Source organism: Puma concolor, chromosome C1 (assembly GCF_028749965.1).
Source record: "Puma concolor isolate L17-30 chromosome C1, mPumCon1.1.hap2, whole genome shotgun sequence".
NCBI lineage: Eukaryota > Metazoa > Chordata > Mammalia > Carnivora > Felidae > Puma > Puma concolor.
Genome location: NC_141674.1, coordinates 164,272,489 through 164,291,715, shown reverse-complemented (window position 1 = coordinate 164,291,715; position 19,227 = coordinate 164,272,489). Strand labels below are relative to the sequence as shown.

Below are 19,227 nucleotides of genomic sequence, written 5' to 3'. Positions count from 1 at the left end.
CGGGCCTTGAACTGATTGGATGAGGCCCACCCAATTATGGGAGAGCAATCTGCTTTACCCACAGTGCACTGACTTAAATGCAAATCTTCTCTGAAAACACCCTCCAAAGTGACATAAAGTTAACTATCATATATGTGTACTACAGTTTTTCTATTTTACTGGAAATGTGTGGTTTTTAGGTTTAGGCGTTAATGAGCATTACTATTAGAGCGAGAGTGTGTGTCTCCTAGTGCATATAATCAATCGTATTGTCTAGAATATTACCTAGGAATAGGATTGCTAATCCTAGAGAATGTATACATCCAACTTTACTAGAAAATACAAAACCCTTTTGTTAAATAGTATGCCGGGTACTGGTTATGTTAGGTGCTCTGTATCCTTGCCGGTGCTTGGTATTGTCAGACTTGTTAGATTTTACCAATCTAAAGATTTAATTTGCATTTACTGGATTACTCACTGAACACCTTTTCATGTTTACCTTCTTGACATGGGCTTATTTTTGTCCATTGTATAAGTTTGTATCCTTCAACTTTGATGAATTTTCTTGAATTGTCTTTTTTGATTTCTTCCCCTTCCAGTTACTCTGTTCTCTGTTTTTAGAACTCTTTTAGATATTAGACTTCCTGAATTGATTCTCTATCTTACTTTTTCTCTCCTATTTTCTATCTTACTGATCTTGAAAATTTTTTCAACTTTATCTTCCATTTCTTCCTTTAAATATGCTATATTTTTTCTGCATACTCTATATTCATCCCTTTCTTACAGCATCCCAGTGTTTATCCTTCAGCTCTCTTTGATTCTCTTTGTTTATCCATCTTTGTCCTTCATCAGAGAGTCTTTCCTCAGATGTCAGGTGGTCCTTGGCTACCTGTTCATATTTATTGGCACTAAAAAGCTGACTGGTAGTTCTGAAAGCTTGAAAGAAACCAGCCAAGTAGACGGTGATGTTTCTATTCTTAAGTCTTCAATTGGGCGGATCAGACTTCTAAGAGCAGAATTTTCCAGTCTCCTACCATGAAAAGGTACAACCCTTTTGAGAATCAGGTGACAAAGAAAGATGGAGGTTTCAGTCTTCAGTATTAACAACTTTTCGCTTAATTTTCAGGATAGCACCTCTGCCTTCAGCTCTGTCTGGTGTCCCTCTGTTCACTATCTCCTTGTTTTACCTTCTCCAGATAACCAGACTTCAGTCTTCCACCAGAGCCGGGAAGGGGTGGGACTGGAGACAGGATTGGAGAGGGTGTGGGGAATGGCTCACTGCTTCTTAAACAGACCTTCAACTAATTCATCTGTATTCATCCCACCTTCCAGAGCGTGCCAGGTTTAGTTAGGCACATTGACTTGCTTCTTTCACTGAAGGCAATTTACTGTGCCAAGGGAATGTCATCATGAGTTCGCGTATTTTAACACTTTTGCCCCATTTCACCATCCAGAATCAATGACCAGATAGACAAAAGTAGTACCCTAACAAAGGTTTCAGATGCAAAAAAAAATATTTTTGAATTGTATATAGCTATGCTTTCTCTTCCTCAGCCTTTCATTTTTTAGTATTTAACTGAATGCCTCGTCATATTCTTGTTTCTGTTTTAGCTTTTCAAGGGTGTGTTTATGATTAGATAAATTTATGAGATGCTCGTATTTCATCATTAGATTACCATCTTTGATTTGGGTAAACAATACACAAATATATATTTATGACAAATAAAATTGTTCTTGTATGTTGGTTTCTGGAAATAGTTCTAACATCTTATTGTTAACTTAGACAAGTGTGTTGTATATGTTTCTTTGTTTGTTTAACAGAAAACATCTGTTAACTTGGAACTTTCCTTTGAAGAGCTATTTCCCAATACTTTGACCTCAAATCAGAAGTAATCTTGGTTTTAGAAAAAGTAAAGTAAAATCCCAAAGGCTATTCTTTACACATATTTTCATCACTTTGTACCTCTAGACTGAATGTTTTGAGTACGATTTACTTTTAAAATATAGAAAGGATGGTATTAAAGGTTTTGTTCATTTTTTGAAAGCTAGATGTTACAATTTTATATTTTGAAATTCATCTGAATGCAGTTGGGCACAGCATTAAACAGCTTTTTTAAACATGAAAACCAAAACCTGAAATCACAGGAGAAAAAGACACTTCTCGAAAGTGGTAATTATGTACAACAGTAGCAGTTCAAAGCAGATGATCCCAGTCTCTCTTTTCTATTCGTTAACTACAGTACCACTTTGGAGAAAATGAATTTTGTTGAACTCTAACTAAGAGAGAGTTGGTCCTGTACAGCTTCAGACATGTTCACCAAAGAATGAACAGCTATTAAAAAGCGAGGGCAGATGCAGGTAATAAATACAAGAAAAGATGAAAAGAAGATTTTCCTGTAAAAATGGAGGAAAATGGTTTAGCTTCGACAGTTTTGACATATCAGTGCTCTCTAGTGTAGAGTTCAGCAGTTGTCCCCAGATCCATGGAACACGTCCTGCCGTCAGTATGGTTACATTGACTGACCTTTTGCCTTTGAATTCAGAGACCTGACTCACAAGTCACAGTGGAAAGACTCATTGCTCTTCCCTCCCCCACCAGCCCCCACTCTGCATTCTGCTATAGTTCCTGTCTGTCCACCCAGGCAGTATAAACTTTTCAGGGACATCTGAAGACAATTCACAAAGAGCTCCTCCTTGCCTTGTGTCGACTGTGAAATCAGCCAGGGCAGAGAGATTCCGGTACAAGTTATTTGTGTTACCGGTTGTTTGTTGAGCCCCCTTCAGTGCATGTTTATTGGTTCTCTTTTCTGTTCTACTTTATTGTTTCATGACATGTTCTGTCATTCTCTGCAGAGGCCTAACTAACAGAGAAGGAGAAAGAGAACTACCGTTCATTGAACCTAGTACGTACTTAGCTTTGACTTAAATACGCTTACGTAATCCTCCCAGCCATGTGGAGAAAGATCATGTTATTCCTGTTCTCTAGATGCAGAATCCGAAGAATGATTTTCTCAAATCAGCCAGCTAAAAAGTGGCAGATCCAGGATTTAAACCTATTCTTATACCAAAGTCTGAGGTTTTCTGTTAAACACTCAGGACCCACACTTGCCTTTCCTGGTCAAACCCTGTTTCAAGACTGCAAAGGTGCTTTTGCACCGGACATAAGCAGTAGCTCTGAGACCTTAGTAAGCAGTGAGTTCCTTGGTTTTCACAGTGTGAGGGGAGTTGTTGGGTTCACTTGGTTTCATGAATCACTGCACAGAAATGTAATGTTTCTATATAAGGTTATGTACCTTTTTACAATGATGTTTCAGAAATGCAAACTAGGGGTTCCTGGGTGGTGCAGTTGAGAATCCAACTCTTGGTTTTGGTTCGGGTCATGATCTCACAGTTCATGAGTTTGAGTCCTGTGTCTGGCTCCACACTGCTGGTGTAGAGCCTGTTTGGGATTCTCTCTCTCCCTTGCTCTCCCCCCGCCCTTCCCCCACTCACATGTGCTTGCACGTACTCTGTCTCTCAAAATAAATAAACTTTAAAAAAAACTTAAAAAACAAAAAAGATTTAAAAAACAAACTAAAGGTGAATTCTTAGGGACCCCTGAGTGACTCAGTCGGTTAAGCGTCTGACTTCAGCTCAGGTCATGATCTCATGGTTCGTGAGTTTGAACCCCACATGGGGCTGTGTGCTGACAGCTTGGAGCCTGGAGCCTGTTTCGGATTCTGTGTCTCCTTCTTTCTCTCTCTGTCTCTCTCAAAAATAAATAAACATTAAAAAATTTTTTTCAAATAAATAAATAAATAAATAAAGATGAATTCTTTAAATTCCAGGGCGCTTGATAGAGCATGCAACTCTTGAGATAGATATATATATAGATAGATAGATAGATATAGATATATATATAGATATATAAAATGTTATATATATAAATATATATATAATGTTATAATGTTATATATATATATATATATATATATATATATATATATATATGTATAATCCATCATTTCATCTTATCTTTGTGTTTGTCTATATCCTGTAGAGGTAATCAAGGGAACAGGAACTTTATTATGAACCACCTAATATTTAACAGAATTCCTGGGTGTGTGGTTGAATGATAGTTTGTAAGTGGTAAACTTTTCCAAGAAAGGATCCTTTCTTTGCCTTTAGATTCAGCATCTCTGCTTTTCTGGCTCTTTTGTAGAATAGACACATCCATTCCCCACCTTGCTCAAAGATTTTCTATCATGCCTTTCAAATCACAGAAGGGAAGGAGACTCCGTTGATGTAAAGTGTGATGCTATTCTTTATGTCACTTCCCAAGGGAAAGAGAGGGCTGTACAGGCTAGGCAATGAGAGGGTATGGCTCCTTTAGTAAAAATAATGCAGCTTTCCTAAAAAGTCAATCATAATTCCAAAATGGAAATTCATTTTCTTGTCCTCTGAGGTTACATTTTAATCAGCCCATATTATGAGTTACTTTCGTTATTGGATCAGGTTCCTTAAGACTGGAAGTTCGACTGGACCGGAAGTCCAGAGCTGACGTGCAGGTTGAGGAGGAATTGGGAGTTGCGCGCTGGGTCTCTTCAGGTTGCTGTGATAAACAGAAAAGCACAAACTTACTTAGTCTTTTTTGCCCGATGCCTAGAGGTAGCCAGGAAATCCTCTCCTTAGCTGGGGTAGCAATAGGCCCATTGTGAAGCGTCCTAGACCAGCTCTTTCAGTCTCCCCACACTCACCCAAGTGAGGCCAAGAATGCCATCATCCCTTCTGCCCTACACTCCCATACTGTTCAGATTTTAGAATAAATGTGAGTGACAAGTGCCTACCACCATTGCTTGGATAGTCTTTAGTTGAAGTGCCACACGCACTGTAAAATCATAACCCCCTGAAGGAGTAAAATGGTCTAATCCCTCATTGAAATGCCTCTGAATACACCTGAGCTATAAAAGGACTTAATGTTAAACAGTGCTGAGTGATTATTGTTGTAAGACTCTTACAAAAATTATACAGTGGCCTTCCATGTTTATTACTCAAAAAACAGATAATATGTCTTAACAAAAACGAAATAATAAAAGCAGTATATTTGGGGCGCCTGGGTGGCGCAGTCGGTTGAGTGTCCGACTTCAACCAGGTCACGATCTCGCGGTCCGTGAGTTCGAGCCCCGCGTCGGGCTCTGGGCTGATGGCTCAGGGCCTGGAGCCTGTTTCCGATTCTGTGTCTCCCTCTCTCTCTGCCCCTCCCCCGTTCATGCTCTGTCTCTCTCTGTCCCAAAAATAAATAAACGTTGAAAAAAAAAAATTTAAAAAAAAGCAGCATATTAAACTGAAAGAAACTTTTATATTTAACTTTGGTGTAGAAATTTTACCTTCTACTTTTTTAGACTTACATTATAATGAAAATTTACTTAGGAGAAATATGTCTATAACATTACAGGAAAATGACCAGTGGGAAATTGGAATTATATGGATCATTCACTTGAGTATAAGTCAAAATATAATTGCTTTTAAAGGACCAAAGGTGGATAAATTTTATTATAGTAGAAGGACCATCATGGATAGAATGCCAGGTTCTAGATTCAATAATTACTAAAGTTCAATTTGAACTACAGAAACAGAGATACCTCAGGCCATTATAAAGAATTATTTTGTTTCCTTTTTTAAGGATAAAGTAAAAGTAGAATCTTAAGTTGGTAAGCCCTGTCTTTCTGGAATATAAGCAATACCAGAATAATATTGTTGTGAAAGGTTGGAGTCCTAATTAAACATTTTACTTTGGTATTAAACACGGTATTATTTTTGTATTTAAGTTCACCTCTGTTCTGTGTATTTGGGGGTCTTTTTTGTTGTTTTTAACAGTGAAATTAAATACATCCTCTCTGACTTGTTTTGTTTTTAATTAGGCTCACTTGGGATTGCCTTTGGGAGACCATGATACTGGCTCTTGGTGCCTTTTGGCATCCCCTTTCATAAAATCAGGAGGCAAAATACTGAAATTATCAGAAGAGTAAACCATTATTCTCCGGTTTTTAAAGTATGTCACCAAAACATGACCCAAAAGTGAGAACAGATCTAGAGTCCATTCGTTTATGACTTCTGTGCCTTATATGTATTGCTGACGTTTCTTGCCTCGACTCAACATGCAGACACAGAAAAATGACTATGTAAAAGGAAAGAGCAAGTCATTGACTCATGGCTAGAAATCGCAAAAGTATGTTTCTGTTGCCATCCTGCCTCACTGTGTGGTTCAGGTTCTGGACTCAGCTGTGCTTTAAATGATTGCTGGCATTGTACTTACGTGAGCCCATTAAATGGGGCTTTCTCATTAAAAGACATGAATGCTGGGGTCTAAAGTATGTTGAATATTTTTATTGATCGACTTGAAGAGAACATGTTAATAAAGAAATTTCATCTCTTATGGAGTTGACTAACTGAATATAGAATGTGCTCTAATAGGATATAAGCTTTATTTTCCTTCACTTTTCCTACAGGTTAATGAAGTGGTTTAAAAAGATAAACAAGAACATTGTTTCCCTTCTAGAGTAGGCATGCTTTTAGCTAGTTATCCCTAGTTGTTGCAAGTTTATTCTTTGTGTTCACAAGTTTTATTTTCTGTATTCCAGACGATTCATAGAGATTAGCCACAGTTTATTTAACAAAGATGACACACACAAAGCAATAGTTTTTTTTTGCTCTTTCTCTTTTTTTTTTTTTTCAGAAAGAATTCACTTGCTTACTTTTCTTAAAAACATCTTTCCCATTTCATTGAGGCAGATTTGGAAGTCAAACCAGAAACTTCAGGCTCTACTACGATGGAAAGCACTTCGTTGGGGAGAAGCGCTTTGAGTCCATCCACGATCTGGTGACTGATGGATTGATTACTCTCTATATTGAAACCAAGGCAGCAGAATACATTGCCAAGATGACGATAAACCCAATTTATGAGCACATAGGATACACAACCTTAAACAGAGAGCCAGCATACCAAAAACATATGCCAGTCCTGAAAGAGACACATGATGAGAGAGATTCTACAGGCCAGGATGGGGTGTCAGAGAAAAGGGTAAGCTACCATGAAACCACACTTTATCTTCTTCTGTTTGGGGTCCGTATAAAAAAGCCATTATTGCCAGAAGAGATTGACTTCTCCACAGAGCTTTGAAAAAGATGTGCGTTTCCCTAATGTCACTGGTTTCTGTGGTGCTGAACTTTGCATATATCTAATTCTTGTTCAGTTATGTCAGGTATATATTTGTGCTCCATATTATTTCCTATTTTATCAGTTTCATGGTTTTAAAACTATGTTGAAAAAAAAATGTCCCCTGATTAAAAAAAAAAAAAAAGCTCAGGGCTTTGGGTCAGAAGCATGACTACGGTCAAGAAAAGAGAGCTGCATTACATGAGAAATTGAGGGGGTCGCATAATCTATCAAAACTACTTTTTTATTCCCTTTATAAATAGTTCCGTTCTTTAGCAAAATGATATATAGCCATGCTTTAAAGTACATAGGATTAAATTCAGTCTATCGATAACATTTACTATTTTGGGAATCAGTCAGTCTTGAGTAACAGGAGTGTTTATCTCCTTCGGGACTCTTAAGAATTAATTGAATCAGAAAGATGTATTTTAATTACAAGAGACAATTTAAGTTTTTCCTTTGTCATATTTTAGTTGTAATATGTTTAAAGCTAACATCAGAAGTTTCAATTCCTTGGCATTACTATTTGCTTTGGAAAATGATCCCTAGCTGCCTCTTCATCCCTCAGAAAAAGAGTGAGAGAATTTCTTGATGTTTTACATTGTATGGGATTTAGTTGGGAGAATCTTATGTATTCTAATTGGAATTGTGTTATTCACTCTAATATTCTTGAGGCTCTCCCGCGGCCATATTAAAGAAATGCAGTATTATATAGTGATTTGAGCTTGGATTGTGTCACCAAATAGATCTGTGCACAAATTCTACCATTTTACCAGTTGTGTGAACTTACTTCGTGTCACTGAATTTCTCTGTGCTTTGATGTTCTCATTTGTAAAATTATAATCAAACTGTTGTGAGGATCGATTGAAGGAGATAGTAGGTGCAAAATAGCCAAACAGCGACAGGCACACAGTAAGCACTCATGAGTTTGGTGGTAACGTTACTGTGACAGCTATATTACCTCAAGGCGGTATCCTAAAATACTTGCAGTTATCTTGAAGTATGTAGGCACAGAATGGAAATTTAAAATGTTCATTGTCTAGCCTAAATTTTAGTTTCTGGCAAGGCTAACTCAAAGTAGCATTTGCGGCTACCCAACGTTTTAAATTACAGACTGTAGAAAATTTGTAGAAAAAGGTTTTTCATATATTCGTGTTTGTTAGGAACCCTAATCTTTTTTGGAAGTAACCAGAATGTAGAATCCTAATTGCTTGCCGTATTTAATATTGTTCTTTTCACTCTCTAATTCCCATTTTCTCACTTTTGGTTATTTTCCATTCATGGTATTTTTCAGTCATGCTCGTATTTAAGTATCTCTGACAATGCATTTTATGCAGGTGTGATAGAATATTCTAAGTCAGCATTTGTGAATGTGTTTAAAATGTGTCCATGTGAGGTTTTTAGAGTTGATCGGCCAAATGATGACCTTTGCTAATGTGTTCTGGATATACTTTTCAAAATCAAGAGACTCGAATTAAAGACACAGCTGTTTCCCACTGGGCTAGTCGTTCCACCTCCTAGAGTCTTGGTTGTCCCTCCTACAAAGTGAAAGTAGCATTCACAGAGGAAAGAGACTGAGGTAGACGATGTCTGGAGGACCCTTTTAGCTCTAGGATCTGTGATTCCCCATGTATTCTGGCAGCGGCACCTGTGATGGTACATGGTCTGGATCGCCTGCTGCTGATGGCCACTGATGGCCACATAGAGTGAGGTAGCTAGCACCGGAAAGTATTTCTCTCCAGCGGTACATAGTTAAGGATCATTAAAAACAAAAAAAAATTTCTCTTTGCTTTAAAGTGCATGCATCTTAAATCTAGTTGGCTTAAAATCTACTCACTCAAAAATAGATTTATTTTATTTATAGGTGTCATCCAACAGGACAGGGATGATGACCTGTTCAGGAGCTTGAAACATTGATTCCCTGTCACAGTTGATGACATTTGTAAGTAAAGACAATCGTGTTTCATTGATTTCAAATATCGCTTGACACAAGTATGATTTAATAAGTATTTTACTGGATCCTGAATAGCTAAAGTCCCTCTTGTCCGTGAGGGGCTTACCTTTTCCTCAGAGGCAAAAGTGGTGATTTCGCAGGAGTTAGGATGCTGGTGTGGAAAGGTTGCTGGTATTGGAGTTAAGAGCTAGGTTCCAGTTCTGCTACAGGAATTGATTTCCTGTGTCACTTTGGGCAGACTGCTTCACTTCTCTGAGACTGTGTTTCCCCGCCTTTAATAAGAGGGCTTTGGGCCAGATGATCTCCAAGATGTGGTTCTTGTTACAGCCTGTGATCCTTCAAGGAGTGTAGGTGTTGTAAGAGGCAGAGAACACAGGACAGAAATAGCACCGAAGTCTGGTCTTGAAAGGTGAGATCTATTTTTAGCTTATCTACCAACTAATTGTGTGACTTTGGGACAATCCCCTAGCCTGTCTGGACTTCAGATTCTTCACAGATAAGGGTTTTTCGCTAAAACAGTAATTTTACAATTGTTACAATTTTGCTTACTGCAAAAAGGGCTCTGTGCTCAAATAGGCTTGATGAAAAAAAATTTTTTTTAACCTACTTATTTCTTTTCTGTAGTCTTCTCAGTTTCGCTAATGACCTAATAATATGTGTTATGACTCTCCAAGAGTGTTCCCAGACTTACCTGAAGCGCCTCGCCACTCTTCCGAAAATTATTCAGGAAAATAATATTTCACGAAATCCACTTGGGGAAATTCTGAATCAGATATCTCTTAAGGTCTTTCCTCCTTCTAAAATTAAAGGAGGAGAATGCCATGCGTATTTTATTTTTCAGTCCTTAAGTGTAAGTTGAGCATCTGAGCTTTGTGGAAGGTTATCAGGATGGTTTGATGGTCTTAAAGTTTTTTGTCACGGAAGTGAATCCTGAAGGTCCCTAGCTGTGTCTAGGAAAGCTCGTGGCATATCCTGAGGGCGGAGATTTTTTTTCCAAGTGACATCTGTGTCATTTTTTCATTAACTCTCCAATTCCTTCTCCAGCTTGAAATATCAATCAGAAACTTAAATTTCTTTTCAAAAAGTATTAAGAGAAATTTAATCATGAAGTGGTAGCCTGTTGAAAAGCCAGAGTTCCTTCTCTTCTAAAATGGCTTAACTATAGTATCCACACTGGCCATGAACCCAGCTTTTATTAGTTACTTTTTTCAAAATTTATCTTGGAACTGTATTTGAATAGTTTCTTTCTCCAAGTAGTAAATGTCATATGTTTGCTTCAACAGATATTGGACCAATGGCTGAATGCAACAATTTTTATGATAATTTTATACTTACTAATAATGTAATTTCAAATTCTCCAAAGCCCTGCTTTAGAACATGTCTCATAACTGTTAATAATATAAACTGCCAAATAAAATATATTAATTTGCATTTCAGAAACTGTGCTGTGAGTCAGAACTCAGAATCTAGCCAGGACCTCATTTCTTTAGAATCTAGTCTTCTAAGTCCCAAACCTGCCTCACATGGAAGAGTGACCTGTGATGGCAAGGGGGTGCAAAATCCATTTGTTGGTTTTATGGAACTTCACCAAGCCAGATAACCTATATGTGTCTGTGTGTGTATATATGTGTTTTTTTTCTTCCCCTGGAAGTTTGGAATGATTGCAATGCTTGGCATACTGTCATTTTATTCTTCAGGAATTTCTTTTACATTTAAATTCCACTTTTTAAAGACTTCTTTGGGAATCACCAGACTGCATATGTACTGAAAAACCTTGTGAAGTTTGAAGTTTAAATGTAATCAGGGCCCTGCCAAAAAACTGCTATAACTACTGGACTTCTTTTGGCATCTCCATAAAATGATAGGAGTCTTTGTCCCTGGGAATGGCAAAAGGGGCCCAGGCAGTCTGGTCTGCTAATTGTCTTATTCTCCCACAAAACAGCTCTCCTAAATGTTTTTACTTTGCTTAAAAAATATGTAGCTAGCACATTATTTGTATCCCTATAATCTCCATGTAGAAATCAGCGGGGAAAGCCATACTTAATCATTGCAAAAGTGACCATATCAGAGGAGGGAGTACCATGAAGCAGTCTACAGAAAACTGTTCTTTGACTTTATACTTTACCACTTTTTAAAGCCTATCTTTTCCGGGGCATCTGGGTGGCGCAGTTGGTTGAGAGACCGACCTCGGCTCAGGTCATGATCTCACGGTTCGTGGATTTGAGCCCCGCGTCAGGCTCTGTGCCGACAGCTCAGAGCCTGGATCTTGCTTCCGATTCTGTATTTCCTTCTCTCTCTCTCTTCCACTCTCCTGCTCATTCTCTCTCTCTCCGTCTCTCTCTCTAAAATAAGTAAACATTAAAAAAAATAAAGCCTGTCTTTTGCTTCTTCTTCCTTATTCTTCCCCAACTTGTGCTCCTGTTGTTCATCTGCTTCCTAACCCTGCCTTTATCCATATCCATTCCTCTCTCCCCTGGTCAGATTTACATGCTCACACTTCCATTGTGGCTTAAGGTTAGGATGAGTTGTTCCAGGGGAGAACAGGCACTCGGAGAACTGCCAGATTTGCCCAGGGTCACCTATTTGTATAAAGAAGCCAATTTAGTCATTTGTGAGAAAGACTATAGTTGCCCTACAGAACATCTAATAGTGGGTTTGTCTTTTCTAAGTATCCTTCTTAAGAATCAAGTAGAGTTCAAAATCCTACATAGTCAGTATATAAGTATATCTTTGTCTGTGTGGTTTTGAGCAAGCCTTAAGTCTCCCTGGGTCTCAATTTGCCTCGGTCTCTAAAATGAGGATTATGGATTCCGTTATACTGGTGGTTATGAATATTCATGAAACTTTATAAAGTGGCCTTCCTCGTATGTAATGCATTATTGACTTTGGGATCAGAGCGATCACCAACCAGATGCCCATTCGTGGGTCTGAGTACTGTTCCCCCAGCTTTTGCTGGAAACAGCACGTTCGGGTTTCTCTTCAGGATCCATCTTTTCATTGCTTGAAGTGCCCTCCTCGTTCACAACATAACATCAAACAGCTCCAAATTGCTTCATCCAACAGTGGAGTTTCTCTTTTAGAAATACTAGGATGCCTCTAATTGTGTCTAAACAGGAAGCATGTCTTTGCCCAATAATATGCTAAGGATTTTTAAGGCTAGAATATGTTATTTTTTATGGTATTTGCATTTCAGTATTGACCAGTATTTTAACTCTACTTTCCATGAATGTAAGACAATTAGTCTTCTGCTTCTCTGCCTGTCAGTGAACTTTTATTGAAGGTGCATCCCATGTTGAGTCCGTTAGCAAACATCTCTCAAATTTCCCTGAACTTCTGATTATTCTCCTAACTCCAGCTAGGGAAACCCTCTCCTTCCTTGGCCTTAACATCTCTTCACGTTTCACTTTCTAGATAGTCTTCTATGAGCTATCTATCTAAATAGATTTGTGGTTTTAACTCAAGAGTAATCTTGGAACATAAATAAGTAAAGAGCATTGCAAAAATATCATCCCCATGTCTTCTTCAGTATCCATGAACACTAACTCATCTCCTATGAAAATTAATTGCTTTTAATTCAACATCTATTGCATGCCTCCTGTTTGTAAGGAAACAGGCTAGACTCTGGAAGGGATAAAAGATGTACAAGATAGAAGCCCTGCCTCAAAGAAACCCCGCCTTACGTGTTAATGTTTTCATTGTTTCCACCCTAATTAATTAGCAATTAGGCATCTTGATAGCAAGAGGCTACCTGCCTATATCATCTGAAGAGTATTGCAGTTCAGTAGGTATTAAGTTGGACTCGCTCTGATGTGAGTTTGCTTCTCTAATAGCCCAGCAGATCACAGAAAATACTTTTGTAGACAAGAACACTACTTTGTCAGAATCATAGATCAGAAATTAATAGGACATGCTGGCATTCCACTCCAGTTTCAAGGCTTTAAACCCCCCGTGTTGTTACACTTCTCGTTCAGCACTTTGGATTTTACATTAATGGTGTTGACTGACTACATGAACAAATGAGTGTATTTTATGAATTCAGCCAAATCCGAGAAAGAAAAATATAGTCACTCAAGTTGATTTGATACTTTATATTATTTTTCCTTTAAGAACTCAGAATCCTTAGGATGTCTCTGTGAGGTAGGGATGGCCATTCCTTATTCCATAGATAGAGCATCTGAGGAACAGAAAAATTGTCTTTGTGATATGAAATAGTTGGTGAAATGTGGTGGCTAGATGCACGTCTTCGGGGATATGTGCCAAGAAGCCAGGATGGTAGAGAAGTGGCATCTCCCCAAACTCATGGTTATATCAGTCATGTGTTGGGACAGTGTGGACCCCACCAGAGAATCTCATACTTATAATGATTAAAGAAAACTCAAAGGGGGCCCTGGACATCTGTTGCATGAATCTCCTCTGTTCCTCCATCTTATCACCCACGGAAAGGATTAGTAATTAAAAGCCATTAGGGAAAACCAGATGGAAAGATGAAAACGGAAGTAAACATCAAATCCTCAGCTCCAAAAACCAGGCCAACGGAAGACCAAATTGTAATTTACCAAGCCAGCTGCAGTTTTGGAAGATCTCTGTATATGAGCCAATTTAACAAATAAAATAAGTCTTAAATTACTGGCTTGAGGGTTGGAAAAGGAAGCTGTTAGAGATTGTTTCACAATTGCTATTTCAGAGTCTCCAGCATTTTGGTGAGGAAATAATCATTGGTGGCCTCTCCATTTAACTCTGAAACAGAAATCAGCTCTGGTGGCTTTAGGAGTGATAGCATTTGGGTACAAAGTGAGTGAGACTATCAAGCAATCATCTGGCTTTCCCATGTTGCCCACAAACCAATTCTCTGGGCAATTCTAAAATAAAACTTTCCAGTTTCAATAAATGCTTTTTTTTTTTAATTTTTAATGTTTATTTGTTTGTGAGAGAGACAGAGAGACAGAGAGAGCACGAGCGGGGAAGGTACAGAAAGCGAGGGAGGCACAGGATCCAAAGCAGGCTCCAGTCTCCGAGCTGTCAGCACAGATCCTGACGTGGGCTCAAACTCACAAACCGTGAATTCATCACCTGAGCTGAAGTCCGACACTCAACCGACTGAGCCACCCAGGTGCCCCTAATCTCAATAAATCCTTACATTAGATCTCATCCTAAATGATTTGGACCTGTAATTTTTTCTTGGGCCTTTTGCTCTATCCTATTTCCCTTTATCCTTGGAGTACTTTCTCTTTCCCTAATATTTAGACCTCTCAGAGACTCACAGATCATGCCCTGAGCCTTTCCTTACCCACGTTGTGAGACCTTAATTGTTTTAAATGGCCTCATAAGTTAGTCCTTAACTCTTCTTGGGTCTCCTTTGAGTTACTGCACCCGGTGAAAAATGCTCAAACCTGAGCATTATATTGCAAAAATAGATTCTTTCAGTAAGACATTCTAGGCCTCTATAATCAACTGATCGTGCCCTTGTTTATGTGATTCCTATTAAGTGTGCTGCTACGTTATTTCATTGTTTTGCTCAGTAACTTGAATGAATAAGCTCTATTATCCTCTATTTCCTCAGGTTCTAAAGACATCCAGTGAAAATTCACTAAATGCTGTAGGTTTGCTGATGAACTAAAATTTTACAACTTAAACATTATTTTTGGCAATTTCTTTTTTTTTCCTGTTTTAGGAAGCTCTTTTATTTTTGGTTTTATTTTTCAAATTTTAATTCCAGTATAGTTACATACAGTGTCATGTTAGTTTCAGGTGTACAATATAGTGATTCAATAATTCCATACATCACTCAGTGCTCATCATGATAAGTGTACTCTTAATCCCCATCACCTGTTTCACCCGTTTCCCCGCCCCCCCCGTAAACATCTGTTTGTTGTATACAGTTAAAAGATAGTTTCTCTATAGGTTTTTGGTTTGTCTTTTTTTTTTCTTTGATCATTTGTTTTTTTAAATTCCACATATCCGTGAAATCATATGGTATTTATCTTTCTCCAATTTCATTTAGTATTATGCCCTCTAGCTTCATCCACATCACTGCAATTAGCAAGGTTTCATTCTTTTTTATGGCTGAATCATATTCCAGTGTGTGTGTGTGTGTGTGTGTGTGTGTGTGTGTGTGTACACACTCCATCTTCTTTATGCATTCATCTATCAGTGGACACTTGGGCTGCTTCCATAATTTGGCTATTGTAAATAACGCTGCAGTGAACATAGGGGTGCGTATATCTTTTCGAATTAGTGTTTTTGTGTTCTTTGGGTAAATAACCGGTAGTGTGATTACTGGGTCATGGAGTAGTTCTATGTTTAACTGTTTGAGGCACCGCCACACCATTTTCCACAGTGGCTGTAGCAGTGTGCATTCCCACCAACAGTGCATGAGGGTTATCTTTGATAATTTCTAAATTACTCCAGTTTGTACTTATTGACCAGCATTGTTTGATTAAAAACAAACAGGGGCGCCTGGGTGGCGCAGTCGGTTAAGCATCCGACTTCAGTCAGGTCACGATCTCGCGGTCCGTGAGTTCGAGCCCCGCGTCGGGCTCTGGGCTGATGGCTCAGAGCCTGGAGCCTGTTTCTGATTCTGTGTCTCCCTTTCTCTCTGCCCCTCCCCCGTTCATGCTCTGTCTCTCTCTCTGTCCCAAAAATAAATAAAAAAAAAATTAAAAAAACAAACAAACAAACAAACAAACAAACAAACAAACCACCTTTAGTATAAAATTCCTCTCCAAAAGCAGAAGCTTTTATATGAATTGCAGATTATGTAGCACCATCTAAGAGATTTACACCTTTCTTTCTTTCACCCACTCAGCAGAAGGAGATCCTCGTCATGGGTATAGTTTGCTTAATAACTTTAGAATGACTTGGGGTTGCTGCTCAAGTTCATAGTGAGGAAAAAAAAACCATATAGTTCCCCTATCCCTGGAGAAAGTACTGTTTTTTCCTCACAATGGGGAAACTGCAAATGAATAAGCCCATATCTCTTTATAGGCTTATTTTCTAAGAATTTTTTGTAAGTCAGCTTTATTGCAGTATAATTTATATACAATAAAATGCACACAGTTATGTGTCTAGTTTGATGAGCTTTGACAAATACACATACCTATGTAACCACCACTGCAATCAAATATAGAACATGCCATTACTCCATGAAGTTCCCCTAATGTCTCTTTGTAGAAAATCGCACCTCCACCCCCGGTCCTAGTGCAACCACTGATTAGATCTCTATCAGGACAAGAACTTATTTTTATAAGTATTGATATGAAGGTGGCGTTCTTTTTAATGTTTTAGTTTTCTACATGTATAGCACTTTTTAGCTTCATTTTCTATTTATTATAAGTACATCATCTTATTTACCTTTTTTTTAAGTTTTTTTTTTTTTTTTTTTTTTTGGAGAGAGAGAAAGAATCCCAAGCAGGCTCTGCCCTACCAGTGTGGAGCTCATTGTGGGGCTCGAGCCCATGAACCGCGTGATCATGACCTGAGCCGAAATCAGGAGTTGGACACTTAACTGACTAAGCCACCCAGATGCCCATAAATACCTACCTTCTTATCTTGATTTTAGATGTAAAATTTCTCAAGTCATATTATTTTAGAGAAATATGGGCAACAAAAGAATGACTGATGTTTAGTACCGATTGCAAGGCACTGTGACTTGTTGATGGTTTCACTCCTATCATTATGGGCTTTTCACTTTTTCATCTATGATAAGAACTTCAAAAATGTGGGAACACAATGAGAGAGGATTCTTAGGGAGGAAGATCTTCTCTGCTGTGTTGGGATCTTGGACCTGAGCCAGAAGCACTCAGCCAGCTCTCCTTTAATCACTGCCATCTCTTGGCCCTTCCTCTCGGGAATAGGTCCCATGGCAGATGCTAGTCACAGTCACAGTTGATAGGAAGTACAGTGTCCCCGACTCTCTGAGTGGGAAGCGTACCACATGGTACCAAGTATCACAATGAGAAAAACTACCGTTTCTGCTTCCTCTTTGCAGTTGGCTCAGATGGGAAAAGGCGTTCTTTGTGGCAGTGGTATGATTTCAGAATTCCCTATGGAATACCGCTGAAGCTTTTTTTCCCCAGCTTTATTGAGACCACTAGGGCATTTAGACATGTCTCCCTATGCTCCTTGAAAGCTTGCAGGTACAACCCACTCAAGAATCCTGAAGACTGGAGTTCTGCTCTTCTCGTTCCCAGGTGAAGACTGATAATCTCTTGTCTGACAAGCTCCTATGTGTGGAGTGTGGGTTGTATAAAATCCTGGAGAAATGATTTTAAGTTTTCTCCTGGCGCCCTCAGACAAAACTATTGGAATATGAGTGAATGGGGGGAATGTTAATAGATGCAGAACCTTGACCCCACCCTAATTCCTTAAAAGTAGATTTAAGAATTTACATGTGAATTTTAGTAGTCTCTTGCAATGCAGTTTGACTAGAGTAGGCTCTCCAGTGAACCAGAACTGTTCTCGAAGCCTCAGGAACTCAAAAACCTTGTGACCCTCTTTTAGAATTCGGCATGGTTTGTTGGCCACCTTTTTGAGGTCTACTGCTTCTTAAGGCTGGGAGGACTGGGTATAGTGGTGGAGGGGGAAGAGCACTGGAGTTCTGCTTCTGCTTCTACTTCTGAATAGAAGCAGAGTAGAGAAGAATTGTAGAAATGTGTTATGTACACTGACTAGTATACCATGTTATGCCTGTATATGTATATGTGGTATTTGTGAACCAGTCCAATCATGTGACCTAAAACTGTCCTTAAATTTAAAAAAAAGGAATCATGTGTTGATGTATCTAATTAATGAATTTAAGAGCGTTTTCTCCCCTACTCTTAAGGAAATACACGTTCTTTATAAAAAATCTGAAAAATAGGAACTAAAAAAAAAGGATTATTCATAGCCTCACCATCCACAGTGTATGTCAACATTTTGATAGATTTCCTTCAAGCCTTCCTGTGCACAGATTATTTTAAATTTTTATATTTTTATTGTACAAGTAATCCTTGTTCATTTCCTACAAAAATTTAAAAAAAAAACAACATTTAAAAACTAGCATTAAATTCACACCAAATCCCATTATTGATGGATAACATAACCAACAATATTCTGTTTATTCTTCTAGAGTGTGTGTGTGTGTGTCTGTATGAGAGTATGAGAGAGAGAAAAGCAGAGAGAAGAGAGAGAAAACATGTTTCTTCTATACAAACTCCTTTGTAATTTGCTTTACTATTAGGTTATGAAAAATCTTTCCATGCGAATAATGCTCAATTGTTTTAAATGTCTACATAGCATTCCTTCATTTTAATGTTTATTTTTTTTAGAGAGAAAGAGGTAGAGAGCCAGTGGGGAGGGGCAAAAAAAGAGGGAGACAGAATCCCAAGTAGGCTCCACGCTGCCAGAGCAGAGTCTGATGTGGGACTTAAACTCATGAGGCACGAGATCATGACCTGAGCCAAAATCAAGAGTTGGACGCTTGACCGACTGAGCCACCCACGCGCCCCTGTGTAACATTACATTGTGTTTATATGCAGTAATTATTCAACCAATCTCTTAATATATTTTTCATTCTCTCATTTTATGAATATTTATTGAATACAGCTCATTTGGGCTACCGTGCCCAATACCAATCAAGACAACTTTGGATCTTCTCATGAAGCTAATTTTCTGTCTTATACACCGAGAATATTAAAAAGAAACTTGAAGATTATCCTCATGTTTTAAATGATGATATGTTGGTTCAGAGAGGAAAATTCTTCTGGCCAGGAAATTTTGTTGTTAAGTGATTGGTAACCAGTGGTTTTTTTCCTGCATGCTATGTTTTTATAATAATGAATCTTCCTTAAGTATTTTTTAAAAATATTAAATAAAAATGGTTCCTTTGCTTATTCAGATTAGCATAATTTAGATTATACTAGTCATTTAAATAGATTTTCTAATTTAGATTTTTGTTTATTCTTGTAAATGGCTTTTCCCCTTCAAATATGAGATTTTTTTTTCAGAATACTTAATGCTCTAAAAATCAGTATTTCTTCAGGAATAATGATAACTAACCAAAAAATTTAAATTTATAAGTTATTTGGGGGGTAACTTAAAAAAACATACACAGTTGGAATAG

The 19,227-nt window shown here is 38.1% G+C and overlaps 1 protein-coding gene across 2 annotated transcripts in view; it reads left to right on the top strand.

Moving 5' to 3' along the window:
* Positions 1 to 19,227, top strand: part of CHN1 (chimerin 1) — a 206,456-nt gene that overhangs the window by 110,135 nt on the left and 77,094 nt on the right. For both annotated transcript variants that reach the window (XM_086718934.1, XM_025927733.2), the window contains one exon: positions 6,751 to 7,039. In XM_086718934.1, coding sequence (XP_086575060.1) covers positions 6,751 to 7,039 — 289 coding nt within the window. The remainder of the gene's footprint in view (positions 1 to 6,750; positions 7,040 to 19,227) is intronic.